The sequence below is a fragment of the Humulus lupulus genome, chromosome 9 (assembly GCF_963169125.1).
Source record: "Humulus lupulus chromosome 9, drHumLupu1.1, whole genome shotgun sequence".
NCBI lineage: Eukaryota > Viridiplantae > Streptophyta > Magnoliopsida > Rosales > Cannabaceae > Humulus > Humulus lupulus.
The window spans coordinates 177,527,528-177,543,291 of NC_084801.1; the positions used below are offsets into that span (position 1 = coordinate 177,527,528).

At 33.9% G+C, this 15,764-nt stretch overlaps 1 protein-coding gene across 1 annotated transcript; it reads right to left on the reverse strand.

Moving 5' to 3' along the window:
• Positions 1-333: 333 nt before the first annotated feature.
• On the reverse strand, positions 334-1,044 carry LOC133800358 (uncharacterized). Its single transcript, XM_062238317.1, has one exon. The coding sequence runs from the start codon at positions 1,042-1,044 to the stop codon at positions 334-336; it is 711 nt and encodes a 236-aa protein (XP_062094301.1).
• Positions 1,045-15,764: the final 14,720 nt, after the last annotated feature.

Here is a 15,764-nt window from a genome sequence, read left to right on the forward strand (position 1 = left end):
TCCCCTTTTATTTTTGTTTCAAGCAAAGCCCCAAGACCAATTTTATTCATCCTGTAGACATCCAAAACTGCCCGCTGCTTATTTCGTTTATTTAACCCCCTAACATTCCAACTCATCATGTTGCAGCAATCCATTCAAATAAGGTGGTAAAGTCAGATCGATTGTATGCTTATGTTTTTCTTGCATAATCCTAAAAGAATTCCTCTGCAACTCAGTTTGTGGCAAATCATTGGGTTTGATCATCCTAGGCTTCCTTGGATTAACCCTTTTGGATCCAAGAGGCACAGATGAAGCAGTAGCAAGATTAGAAACCTCTTGTGGCTCCTGATGAGTCTAGGTACTGATAACCGGGGCATCAGTAGCAATGCCACTTGCTACATTATCATATGCACTAGCCTGGTTTTGAGTCTCTGTCGACCTCCTAATAATAGCAGGGGCATGCTTGTATGAGGCAGCAGTATGACCTAGCTTTTTACAACCATTACATTTAGTAGGTAACCACTCATAATCAATAGGTTGCTCCATAACCTGACCTCTCTCATTCAAATAGTGAATATGCATAGGGAGATGTTCAGCAATTTCCATATCAACTAGGACTCTAATAAATTTGATCATAGATCTAGATTTTGTGACCTTATCAATCATAATAGGAGTACCAATCGTACTAACAAGAGAACTCAGACAGTTCACATCCCAGTATTGCAACCCAAGACCAGGTAATCGAATCCAAACATGCACATATTTTACTGACCTTAAAGACTCAACATCAGATGACCAAGGCTGAAGCACAACATGCTTCTTGTCAAAATGAATCACTCCTGATTCGAGCACCAAATCCCTAGTAGCCTCACCTCGAAACTTAACCATTGTGAAACCAGAATTCATTCGGACCACACTGTCAATTCCAAGTTTACCCCAAATTCTCCTGATGAACCCTTCAAAAACAGCTAGGGGAGGATTAGCTCCAATTACCACACAAATCAGAGTTGATTTCCAGAAGGAAGCCTCCACTTCAATCTCATCCATATCCAATTGAGCCACCATTTTACCATCCCGCTGAATCGAGTCCTGATAATGTAGCCTCGTACAACCAAAAGATGGGAGAGTTTCCATAAACCGAGCCCAGTTTTCTTTGCCCGAGTCTTGGAAAGACTACACTTCAACTTCATCAGCCCAGGAAATCGGGTTAGAACTCTTAGCATTGTCACCAGGAATCATCACACCAGGGTCAGGAAGCACTGGTTCCAAATTCTTCTCCTCGGCCGCATCTACCACCGTCTCAACGCTTTCTTCCTCAGCAATCTGACCATTGGATGAAGGGGGCTCCAAAACACTCACTTTAGCAAGCTTCTGCACTGGCTTCTTCCTTCTCGCCATGGAGAGAGAGAGGCTGTGACCACACTTTGTAATATTTTTTGATATAACTATCATCCTTAAATATTAAGAAATGGTGCAAATATATTTTATATACACAACTCAAAAAAATAAAACAAAAACAATACATCAAATTATATATTAACTAATTTATCATTGATAAGAATTTTTTTTTACATATTTTAATTTTTACAAATATGAAAATTGAATATTGTGATTTTACTAATGAATTTGATTATAGTGTAAATTATTTATGTTTATAATTGTTCTTATTTTGAATTCAAAATAAAATTTATGATTACTTTTTATTTTTTTAAAATCTACATTTTAATTGAGTGTTAAATTTGTTTTAATTTTATTTAAATAATAATTATAAAGGTGCAACAAATTAGTAAGAAAACCATAATTATTTATTTATGGTTAATTTTGTACTAAGAAAATTGAAAGGTGTGTGATTTAAAAAAAAAAATTATTATGGGTTCATCTAGAAATAAGTGTGGAGGGGGACAAATATATATGAAAACACTTAGGGGCCGTTTGGTATGTAGAGTTCAAAATTTTCACTTTGCTGGGAAAGCTGAGCAAGGTCATCTGATTGTCTGGGAAGCTACATTACTGTGTTTGGTTGTGTACTGAAATCATGTCCTGATTTCTAGGAATATTAGTTTTCTGTGTTTGGTTTGTGCACTGGAATGTTACCTTGATTTTTAATGATATTTGCTTTTTTATGTTTTGTTAGACAAAATAATTAAATTTATAAAATTTGTACAAAATTAATATCGTGGTTCAGTTCCAAGTGAGATCGAATAGCTATGACACCGACGACGAGGAAAGAGATGGACGCTAGCGAGAAGAATGGTAAACAGGAGAAAGAAAACTCCACACCACTGTAAATATGAGTGTATATATATGTATATATATAGTCTTAACAAATTTTGTATTTCTTGAAAAAAAATCACAGATCGCCAGAAAAAAAAAATCAAACATATACCATATATATATATTCTCTACAAATTTCACAGATTTAGAAAGAAAAAAAAAAAAGAAATCAACTCACCTAAATATGCTGATTTTTTTTAAAATCAACCAGATCTTGAGGAATAGAAGCCTAAGGAATAGAAGCCACAAATGCTGTTGAGCAAAAAAAAGATGAGAATTTTTTTTTTGAAACAGATGGAATCGTTGATGAAGAAGAAAAAAAAAAGTTCTCACATTTGAAAAGGTGATGAGAGAAGGAGAAAGAGAGAATTGGATTCCTAAGCATTTAAAACTCACTCTTCATAATGTTTTTACTTTATCCTATAAAAGAAAGACCGGAGTTTACTTTCCCAATTTTAAAAAATCTAAAAAGTGTACCAAACAAAGTATTGTTAACCACTTTAGTATTCCCACTCACCTAAACTACTATAACAAACAGGCCCTTAAGGGGTCCTTTAGTATGGGGATTAGGTTTGGTAGTAAATTTATTTTTAATGACATGGATGTTTGTGTTTTCAAGTGGGCCCTACTTTTCAACTTGATTTGATATTAATCTTGACCCCTTTAAGCTTTGTTTGAGGGAAAAAAATGAAATCTAAAAATTCAATTTTCTCATGTGTTGAATTGAATCAATAAATTAAGAATTCTTTTTCTAGTAAAATTAAAACTTAAATGTAGTATAATATTTTAAAATTTACAACAATTGTAAATATCTATAAAAAAAATAAAATATTAAAAATAGTCTCATCAAATTTGTGGAAAATATTTTCCTCTATTTTTTTTCTTCTATTTTCACTCATAAAATTTCTCCTTACTAAAATCCAAGGTCCAAACAATACCTTAAACACTTAGCCTATGTTTGGTAAGGGGGAAAAGAGAGATGAAAGAAAATTTTGGAGAGAAAAGTAAAAAGAAAGAAAAAAAAAAATGTATGTTTGGTAGAAGAGAGAAGATGGTGGAAATAAAAAAATTAGTGGAAAAAAAGATGTGGGTCCCACACAAAAATTCTCACCAATTTTGGGGAGAAAAGTAAGAGGAATTTTTTTTTTTTCAAACTAATAACAAGTTTAATTTCTAATATATCATTTACTCATTTAATTTTAAAAAAACAATCAAAATGATATAAATGTAATTATAAAATAATTTAATTTTATTTCCTTCCTCCCTACCAAACAACTATAATGGAAATACACTTTCTTTTCCTTCTTAAAATTGTTCAATTCCTCTTATTTTTTTTCTTTCTACCAAACATAGTGTAAAGTTTCACATGAGGAATGAAAGAAAAGTTGGGAGAGAAAAATAAAGAGAAAGAAAAAAAAAAATTGTTTAGTTAGACAGAAAAGAGAGTGGAAGAGAAAAATGAGTGAAACTTACCAATTTGTGTTCTTCCAAAAATGGGGAGAAAAATGTAGAGAAAATATTTTACAATATACATGATGAAATTACAAAATACCCTTACTTTTAATTCAACAAAATTTATACAAAATTATTCAATTTTAATTTCACTTTTATTTTATTTTCTTTCCCTCTTTCTTACCAAACAACATAATAGAAAGGCATTTTTTTTTTCTATCTCTTCAATTTTTTCCATCTCCCCATTTTTCTTTCCTCTATACCAAACATAGGGTTAGCCCTCCCTAATCTACTCCCACCATACCCAACCTCAATACCAAACACCCTAAGAATTTTTGTATTATTTTTAATTTGATAAAAGCCTCCACTAATAATTGAAGACTATAAACAAATCATGAGTAAATTTTGTCATTGTCAACAATCAAAATGAAGGGTGAATCGTCTAATATATTCAAAATTATGATTTTTTTTTATTTGTTTGAGATATCCCTTTTTTTATTTGATTGAAAAAAAAAAGACTTTGACAACTAAAAAAAAGACTTTGAAAACTAATTAATAAGGGAAAGTTCTTTTTACAACTAGTAGCATCATGACCGAATATTATTCCATTCACTAAATGGCAAATAAATAAATAATGTTTTTTGCTCATATTTTTTTAGAAAAGAATAAATAATGAATAACCAACTTCATACTATAAATAGTTTAAAATATTTACTTAGCTAACTAATAATACCTAAAGTTATGGACAGCATCATATATTTATTGTTGAGCTTTATGTGGGAATCTTAGAATCAAAGCATTAATAAGTATTTAATTAAGCTAAAGTGAGCACTACTCATGTTTAAACTAATATAAACAAACAAATACTAATTATTTGTTTCAAATAAAATAAACCAACATATATTTAAGTGCCGAACTTTTGAGCTTTATGCAAACTTTATACAATAAATAATAAATCTTTCCTTCACCGAAAAGATAGAGGAAAATAATAATTATATAGTTTACTTTACGAAAACATAATTTAATTATACATTTATATATTAGGAAAACAAATAAAAGGAGTGAGTTCTTGTTGTCTTTTTTTTTTTTAATCTGAAAACGGGACTAGATTAAAATACAGAAAATAAAATGGTGACCACAGGGGGACCTCCTCCCTCAACAATATATTACTAGAAAATGACGGGTTAATGAGAATGAGACAAGAAGTTTCGATTCCGAGGAATCCACAAGATCTTAGCATTTAGGGAACTAACCAAATTAAAGATACTTTAAAAAGATGGGCAAAGATGGGCACAACGCCTGTTTAAGTGTAACGCCCAAATTTGTCATAAATTATTGAGAACACAACGTTGGATCATAAGCATAAACATTAATCTTTTACTGAATGAAAATTAAAATAAGTAAATGGATCCATGGTTTTACAAAAATTAAATAATTGTCTTTAACATACTAAAAAGAGCAACATTAAATAAGACTTTAAAAGAAACACACTTTAATAAAAATAGGTCTGCTTGATCTTCCTCTACTATATGATCCTCACGAGTACATCACAGAGCTTCTAGATCTCACTCGCCACCAGCCTTTCTATCTTTAATTGCATGAATCAATAACATCATAAGTGGTGAGCTTCCAAGCTCAATAAGGAAAATTCAAACAAGAGTCAGTCATATAATCATATAATCAAACACATCATAAATTTCACAAGAGTCATAACAGAACTTATTACACAGTTGAAGATGGCTTAAATGGATTCATGAGTACTACCTATATCAACAATATGCATCTTTTTTTCGGTAGCCCATCACTTGAGGACTCCAAAGTTAAGCGTGGTTGACCTGGAGTAATCTCAATATGGGTGACCTCCTGGGAAGTTTTCCCAAGAAGCGTGCGAGTGAGGACAAAGCACGCTGGAAAGACTCGTGTTGGTTTGTAGGGCCAGTCGTCATTCCAGGAAGCAGTCATAGTGACGTGGGGCGTTACATATACTAATCATACAACACATAAAACCCTAGGTCATAACATAGCCTAAGTCATAATCTAAATCATAGTTCATAGTCATAGGTCATAAGTCATAATAATAGGTCATAGATCATAAGTCATAATAACAAGACACATATAATAAAAACATAAGTGCTTATACAGGGGTGGCAAATAAACCCTGGACATAAGTCCGTCATACAGGTTTGACAACCGAGCCTATCGGACATCAACTTAGGTCTGTCATACAAGTTTGGCAACTAAACCTACCGGACATAAGTGTGTCATACATCATTGGACACCTTAGGTCCAGCCACACTTACCCATTTATTGTACCTGAAATGTTAGGTCATACAAAACATAAACTAGGTCATAAACTAAACTACCTAATTTCCTTACCTTGAGTGTGGAGAGAAAAAGAAAGAGAAGAGATTGTTTGCTTGCTATAGAAAACGTCCACTCAACCTTAAATACAACATAAGATATTTATATTAGAGCCTTATAATAAAACTATACTTTCAAGAATTTTCTAATCCTCATAAAGTCATACATTCAACCTAGAACCAAAATGATGAAATCCCGAGTCTTCTCTCTAATGTCTATCTCCAACAAAAACACCTAGAGTTTGGATACTTAGGTAGATTTTGGCTATATATTAGCTTTATGGGGTTCAATATTTCGACTATAATAGGGTTTAGAAAAGAAATAGTGTTTAAGGCAAAATAAAAAAAATAGAAGAAAAAGATCTCGAACACTATAAGGACTATGGCTATGTAGAGTGTTTATGGAAAAATGGAGAGAGCTTTTGGGACTATGGATTCCAAAATTATGAGAGGTATTTTTAAAGCTTTTGAGTGTGAGGAAAATGGTGAAGGGTAAGTGTAACCCCCCAAATTACCTAATAAGGCTTAGGGCCTTGATTAGGGGTTAAGATGGAAAATTATGGAAATTATGTGTAATGTGATATATATGTGTATCATTATATGATTATGTGACTTATATTATAATATGATTTGATATGCATATTTAGGTGTATTAAATATGTTTGTGGGCCCATCTCTTACTAAAAGGGCAATTTTCGTAATTTGGCACGTTACGGCTATATTTGGTATATATGTGTGGAACCACATCATCATGTGGATATATTTGGGTTACTCGGCACAAGGCGTTCCTAGGGAGAAAGTTAGCGGGAAATTCACAATGGGGTCAATTACCGGGCTCGAGTTGATCTTAGGAGTATTTGGTAATTTAGTACATTATCAGGATCGGGTAATGGGGAAATTATTTGGTAATTATTTGAGAATATTAGAAATAACAGGAATTGTGGGACGTTAATTATGATTAACAGGATAAGTGACAAATGAAACTTTTACTCTTGAGGGCTTAAGAGGGCAAGGCTTAGGCTATGGGGCAATATGGTCATTTTGAGTCAAAACCAGTGACTTAGTCACTCTTTCCCTCAACATAAGGAAACCTTTGAAAAATATAGCAACTTTCTCTTTCTCTCTCTCTCTCGATTATTCTCTTCCTTTCTCTCTAAGATTAGTGCCTGATTTTTTAGAAAGAACTAAGTGAATTCAAGGCTTGGGAATTGAAAGCTTGAAGTCTAGGACTGATTTTTTGCAGCTAGGGGATTAGATTCATAGTTGAGGTAAGCTATAAACTCTATTTTTGTTTGAATTCTATTTTGCTTTTGGTTGTTCTTGAGCTTCAAAGCTCAAGTATGGATTTTTGTGTTTTGATGGGTTATAGATAAAGTTTAAGGATGGATTTTGATAAGGTTGGTGTATTGATGATGTTTTGAGGTAAAATTGTGAGTTTGGATGGTGTTTAGATGAGGTTTTGGTGACTTGACCTCGGGGGAAAACGCAGGGGAAAACCAAAGAAATTTTGGGTTGTAGGGATGGCGCCCCAGCGCTAGGCAAGGAACGCCAAATGGTGGCTCTCTGACTTGGGTAATGCCCCAGCGCTATCCTTCGCACCCCAATGCTATACCTGTTTCAGCAAAGCCCAGTTTTAGGTCTTGGGAGGACTTTGGGGACTCGGGGGATGGTTCCACCACCCTATTGAGTGGTATTGGAAGTCTCGAGAGCTCGGGAGTGGTCCAGAGTTTCTTTTTAAGGATTGAATCTTATGAGATTATTATTTATGGTTGTGACTAGGTTACCGCTAAGGATCGAGACAAGATCGTGCTTAAGGGTCGTTCATATTTAACTGGTGCTTAGACCAAAGGTAAGAAAACGACACCCGGTATGTGATACATATAATTATTTCTAAGTCTAGATTTCCACAATCTACTCCAGCGAGTATCATAGTGAAGATCCCTCGTGCTTATCACTACTCTGTAGGCCAACATGGTGTGATAGGTACCATCCGTTGAGTTTCGCCAAAAGAGGGTATCTTCCCGACCCCTTGGCAGTGGTATTATCTTCGAAATTTTCTCTAAAATATCCGGTCTGAACCACCTTTTCAATTCCACCACATTCCATTCACCCCTCTCATTAAACAATAGTTTCACCATGTATATGGGATCCCCCATTCTAGGGTTAATCAACCCTTGATAGTTGTCATATGTTGAAAACGGTAGCCACTATGTATCCCAGATGGGCATTTTGGTTCCATCACCCACCCTATAACATGTCTCGTGTCTCAGCGAGTCCCTCATGCTCCAAATTCCCTTGGCAATAAAGGAAGCTGATTGAGGCAGAGAAGCAGACCAGAAGCCTTGAGGACAATATCTTTTAGTAAGAACCTTAACCCACAAATAATTTTTCTTTTATGCAAGAGACCTCCTTAATCCCAATCCTCCAGCTTCCTTGGGTCTACATATATTATTCCTACTAGTGAGGGCCAGGTACCTATCCTTGTTCCCAGACCCTAGCCACCAGTATTTCCTCATAGCCTTATCTAACTTATCACAAGGAGAAGTTGAAAATAAAAAGGAAGACATAGAGTATACTGGAATACTTGAGGCCACTGATTTAATGAGAGTTGTTCTACTAGCCTAAGAAAGAAGTTTGCTGGTCCAGCCCTCCAATCTCTTGAAGACCCTGTCTTAGATGAAATCAAATGAGTATTTTTTATTCTTGGATAAGAAAAGGGGATTCCTAAGAAAAGTAGCTTTCTCATCCATGAATTTATACCCCAATAGCGATATCACTCTCTCTCTCTATCTGCCATCTTTGTGTTATTTTTGAACATAATTGATGATTTATCTATATTAACCTTTATGCTAGATGAAGAAAAATAAAGGTCTATAAAGCCTTGAACAACTTGAACTTCCTAATATTTAGCTTTACATAAAAGGAAACAATAACCGACATAGAGGAGGTGAGAAATCGGAGGTCATTTTGGGCAACTTTGAAACCTAAGATGTTCATTCGCTCTTCTTTTCTAGAGATTAGTTTAGAGGGAACCTTGCTGCAAATAATGAAGAGATAAGGCGACGGGAATCACCATGATGCAAACCTCTCTCAGGTTTGAAATCTTGTAGATGACCTCCATTAAGAATCATTTAGAAGGAGACTGTGGAAATACACTGGTTAATTAATTTTCGCACTTGGGGAGAAAACCCATAAGTTTGGAAGACCTTATCAACAAAGCTCCACTCCATTCTATCATAAGCCTTCAAGATGTCTAGCTTAATTCCCACATCCCCATGTTACCATTTATTCTCTTCATTGTGTGAATAATCTCATGGGCTAGAATATTATTATTTGAAATCCACATGCCCAAGACAAAGGCTGATTGGTAAGGCGATATAATATTTGCAATAGACTTCTGAATTCTATTATCCAAGATCTTAGAAATGGTTTTGTAAACCACATTGCACATGCTAATGGGTTTATAATCATTAAACCCATGAGGAGAACTCGAGATAGAGTCCCAAGTAAGAAGAATTCCTTAGTAGTAGCCACCAAATCTGCACCCACAATATCCCAGTATTGTTTGTAAAATTTTGATGGCATGCCATTGGGGCCATGTGACTTTAGAGGAGGCCTAACCCAAATCACATTTTTAACCTCATCAACATCAGGGCACCTAACTATGTGCTCATTAGTTACCTAACTTACAATGGGCCGAATTAGCTCAAACATATTATTTGATATATCTGGATCTGCTGTCCTATAAACTTTAGTGAAATTTTGGATGAAGTACTATCCTATGACATTTCTCCCCAATATCCTGTGAGTCCCATCTTCAAAAATAGACTGTAACGTCCTGGATAGCCAAGACCATTACACTGTGTATTTTAAATAGTATTAGGCTCGCTAATCGAGTCATTTGGCCATAATCGTGCAACGTTAAGTTGTACATGGGATCCCATAATAAACGCTTACAAAGTTGTTTACAGTTCCAAAAGGGTAATTACAACTCAAAAAATACAACCAGCCGACCTAAGCGAAAAAATTAGGGTTTAACCCTAGTTCCTTTGAGAAACCCCGGTCGTGGTGGTCGAGTAGCTGCATATGTACACATTGCCATCAAAGCTCTCCAACTCATGGCTGGTCCAGCTTCCCTTTCCCTGGTCCAGTTTCCCTTTCCCCTTACTTGCACCACATCACACCCATGAACCAAGGCTCAACAAGAAAAGTTAAGCATGCTCATAAGCGGTTAATAACACATCACCATATCGTAATGGTATTATTGTATACAACAAAACAATTTCATATAAACAACTTTATATGATGATCCTTTAATATGCAATATGTGAATCAACAAGATATGTATATGTAAAAATAATATGAAATGATTTACCTCTTGTAGCCTATCAAGAATCCTAAAATCTTTTCGTATATTTTTCGATCTTCCTATCTTCACTAGAGTACTCACACCAAGATCTTCCAAGACGTTCTCTACATCTCAAGATGTGGGTAGGCACATAAAGATATACATTTACCTTTAGCCTCAACACATGAGACTCTTGATTATAGGCTAGAGAGAAAGGTATATCTTTTGTGAGAAAAAGATGATCAGTTTTTCTGATTTCTCTTGAAAAACTGTTATATGTTTATTTTCTATCATATAGAATATATAGGCATTATTATCATAATAATAATCAAATAAAATTGATCATCTTAATAATAAATAAATAAATGATAATTAAAGAAAAATTCTTACATTCTATTTTTAAAATCGTTTTAAAAATATTTTATTAATTAATTAAATAAAAATAAAAAACCAATAACTGATCATTATCAGTAGTGGTACACGCGTAAGGCAGTCCAGGAAGTCCTATGCGTGTAGCACTTCCCTAAAAAAGGGGATTTGATTTTTTTATGCATTTTTATTTTAATTAATTGATAATTAGAAATTCAAATAAGGTATCATCTGTTTAAGGAAAAATAACAACTTAAATATCAAATTTCAAATTTTGAAGATTCATTATCATCTTATTATTAATTAAATAAATATAAGAATCAAAACTGATTTTGAGTATCCATATTTATCCTTTAACATTTAAATAAAATATTTGATTAAAATCAACTTCTTTTATTTCTACACAATTTTGAAAATTGCATTAAGGCAATAATAAATTATGCAACTTCAATTATCACATAATTGCATATTTATCCCGAAGAATAAATATTTTCTCAAATAACTCATTCACAGTTTGACCATTGTATCAACTCTTACTTTGAATAGTGTTGATAGAGCTACCCTCAGGACCTATGGACCAATAATTCCAAGCTTCAATAAATAAAATATTATTAACCAAACTCTTTGATTCAATAATCATATTTATTAATCTCATGATTACTCCACTATAAATATGAGACTGCACTCTTGAGAATTAAATACATATATTTACTGAGTACTTTATTGTAACAATAAATCGTCCATTGATATAATCATTACATAGAAATTAGTCCTCTATTGATGATTCATAATTAAGTGGGAATAAAATGACCATTTTACCCTTTGAATTATATCTTGATTCATAGTGTACCATTGAATTTACTAGTGAATTTTAATTCATAATCTAATTATGAATTTAACGTCAATAACCTTTTCAGTTCCAAAAGTCAACCTAATAAGGAACCATCATTCAATCTATAAGAAGGTATAAATTCCATATCTGTTAAGTTATGTCCCCAACCATATACTTCGTTGAGTCCCCAAAATAATAGTTTTTAGCCTGATCATTCTGACAAACCTTAACGCATTAATCAAATGATCAAATGACATATATAGGAGTTCATAGTAACCTCAGGATTAAGATCAGTTTGTATATGATCATCAGTTGATGTGTTTTATAATACTACGAAATAGAATTCAAATAAGTATTATTAAATCACATCCTGTCCAGTTCTACATACTCTCAGTATGCAAAGTAACTCCACTAAAGTGTCCTACTACACTAGCAATCCGGATCTAGGTCACCTGTATACATAATACTAGTGGACCGTGTAGGAAATACATATTGTGGGATATTTATTTATTTTCATGTAATTTACATATTATCAAACAAACATGTAAATTCCTAGAACATGATCCTATGAAATTGATACAAAACAGAGTTAAGTATAAAATCTTACATATACGCAGCGGAACTGGAACAACTCATTCCTTCAGTCTCTCTAACCCTTGATTTCTTTCTGTAACAGAGTATTATAAAGAGATTGAACTAGATCAGCAACACAGTCTTCCTTACCAAGCCTTTGATCAACCTAGAACTAGTGTGGGCTGGTTCTCAACACATGAGACAGAGATCTAGAAAAGAAGAAGAGATAGTGGCTAAAAAAGGATTAGATTGTCTAGGTTTTCACTTACCCAATTAATCAGCTGAGACTGACTTGTGAAAACCCTAAATATCATATTCCTTATATAGGCAACTTAATGAGATTTATTTAAATTAATTAAAACAATAAACAAAAAGATAAAAGTCTTGGGATCCCACAAACAGACTTGGACTCAATCTCTTTGTTTTGAATTTAAATCTCAATTGAACCTAAATTCTAAACCTTTTATTTATTTATTTTTAATTAATTAATTAAATCCTTATTCAAATTAACTAATTATAATTTGAAACTTGATTTAATATTATTTATTTATATTGAAACCAATTTATCAATATTAGTAAATTTACCCAAAGATTCTCTTTTATTCTCTAAATCTCATATCTCTGTAAATTTTTTAAAATTGACCTAGTCAACTTTAAAAATCCTAATTGATAATTAAATCAATTAGTTGAGACATTCTAGATGATTTAATCAAAGGTGATGCGGGGACCATGGATCCATGAAATCAAGCTTCAACAAGTTACCGCGAATTTATTTACGAATAATTTCACTACCTTATTAATTCCTCGTGACTCCACTATAGACACGAAATTGAACTCTTGAATTCATAGAACGTATTTTCCAAACCATAAATACGTTATCCATTGTTATAACCATTACAGTCAGTCAATCTTCTATTGATGACTTACTAACAAGCTAGGTGCAAATTATCGTTTTACCCCTCATCAGTTTTTTATCCTTAACCCCCACTAAGTTCCTTATAAATGATATTTCTGTGAAATTAATCACAGAAATGAGATCTCAACAATTTAACCTTTTGAACAAAGCAATTAAGGAAATCATCTTTTCACTTCTCATACAAAAGTTATAGATTTCATATCTATGAATAATACTCCCACTCAATTACACTACTAAATCTCTAAGATATAAGTATGGGCTAGACTGTAGGGTAAGCTGGTAACAAACAAGTCAAAAGATTTAAATAATATAATTAGCAGAATATTATCACTCAAAATTAAGATCGACTTAACCTATGGTCAATGTTGTGACATTTATTAGATTCGATAACAATGATACTTATTTATCAATTAATAATCAATATCGGTCCTAGTCCGATGTAACCGAATACATCTGATCCTATCTACTTGGTCAATGACTTGGACAAGACATCACACCCTGAATGTGTAAGTAGATCATATCGTAGATTGCCTAATCAGTGAAATTCCAATGCACTAATCTAATCTTAGGACTCGTTCTTTTGAACATATAATTACAACTATAATCCACTGTGACCTAGTCACTACAATTGTAATTATCCATATATTTGGGATTTTACAAATGTTTATATTATTTCAATAATCATGTAATAAAACAAGCAAGAAACACGGTTGTCAAACTAAATGATTTATACTACTTTTATTGACAATATGAAATCGTGTTACATGTCCGACATGGTTTTATAAGGGCATAAAGCCCAACAAACTCCCACTTGCCCTTCTAAAAAAAATGTGACATGTTTCTCAAAACCATGCATTCTACATGCTTCACAATTATGCTCTCTGCTTATATATTTGTAATGGGATATGAAATATTTCCTTCCAATGCTATCTTCATCACCTTCACATCACGCCTTCGCCACACATCCTCGATAATGTGGTACTTTCTCTCTATATGCTTTGCTCTTTTGTAGCTTCGAGGTTCTTTCAAATTTGCAATTGCCTCATTACTGTCACTAGACAAAATGAGTGGTTTATCCATCCCTGGAATAACACCAAGATCCGTATAGAACTTCCTCAGCCAGACTGTTTCCTTAGCCGCCATGGACGCAGCTATGTACTCAGCTTCCAAGGTGGATTCTGAAATGGCAAATAACCTAACGCTTCTCCAAATCACAACTACTGAGATGGCAGACAACCTATCGCTTCTCTAAATAATAGATCCACCCCCAAGAGTAAACACATTTTTAAGAAGTAGACTTCTTGTTATCAACATCAGTCTAAAATCTGAATCTGTGTAGCCTAACAGATTCAAAGATCCACCTGAAAAGACTAACATATAGTATTTAGTCCATCAAAGATATCGACCCCCATCTATCGTTCATTTCCAAAGTTTTACTGGCACTTGCTCACCACTCCCACTGCACAGCAGTCTTCAGTCACAACATACAACAAAGCATGCATTAGATTTCTAATTGCACATGCATAAGAAATTTGTTACATCTTTTATATAACATCCTGGTTAGTCAAGATCGTTACACTGTGTATTTTAAATAGTGCTTAACTCGCTAAACGAGTCATTAGGCCATAAACGTGCATCTAAATGTGACTAATAGTCCAGGATTAAAAAATCTGGTGAAAAGGAATGGATATTTTATTAAAACATTCAACTGTACATGGGATCCCATAATAAACGTTTACAAAGTTGTTTATAGTTCCAAAATGGTCATTACAACTCAAAAGTTACAATCCACTGACCTAAGTGGCAAACATAAGGTTTAACCCTAGTTCCCTTGAGAAACCTTGGTCGTGGTGGTCAAGCGGGCACATATGTACACGTCACCACCTAAGCTATTCAATTCATGGGTGGTCTAGCTTTCCTTTCCATTTACCTGCACCACGTAGCACCTGTGAGCCAAGGCCCGGCAAGAAAACTTATACATGCTCATAAGGAGTGTTTAACATATTTCTAAATCATAATAAACATGCCCAGTAGTAATAACCCTACTCATGCATGCGTATCATTCATATAAATGATCACAGTGTCATATGGGGTAAAATGCCCTAAATAAATTATTCATATCGGGGCCCATTGCCCAAGTACACGACTAATATGTCGCACTGGGGCTCAGCGCCCTAGGATCTGGGACTAATAAGTCACCCTGGGCCCATTGCCCTATCTTCTGTATAACCAGCCTTGGAGCTGGCCCAGCGTACATGGCGCTTTAGGTTTCCACGACCATTGGGTCGGACAGACGTATGATGCGCTCCTGATTAGATCTAATCATATCGACCAGCGCTCAGCGCGCTATTGCCGCCGTTGACTAATAAGTCAATGCTTTACGACTAGCACTCAGCGCTATTGCCATCCTTGACTGATAAGTCAATGCTTTACGACCAGCACACAGCGCTATTGCCATCCTTGACTGATAAGTCAATGCTTTTCTCTGCTATATAATGCTAACATGCATTCATCATATAACAAATATCCATATACAAGGCATTCAACATGCTCTAATCAATCATTCACATGCATAATCATAATCATGCGCATTTACAGGGTCTAATGCCCAATTAAAACTATATTCAACTTTCGGGCCAAGCCCTAATCATATATATCACA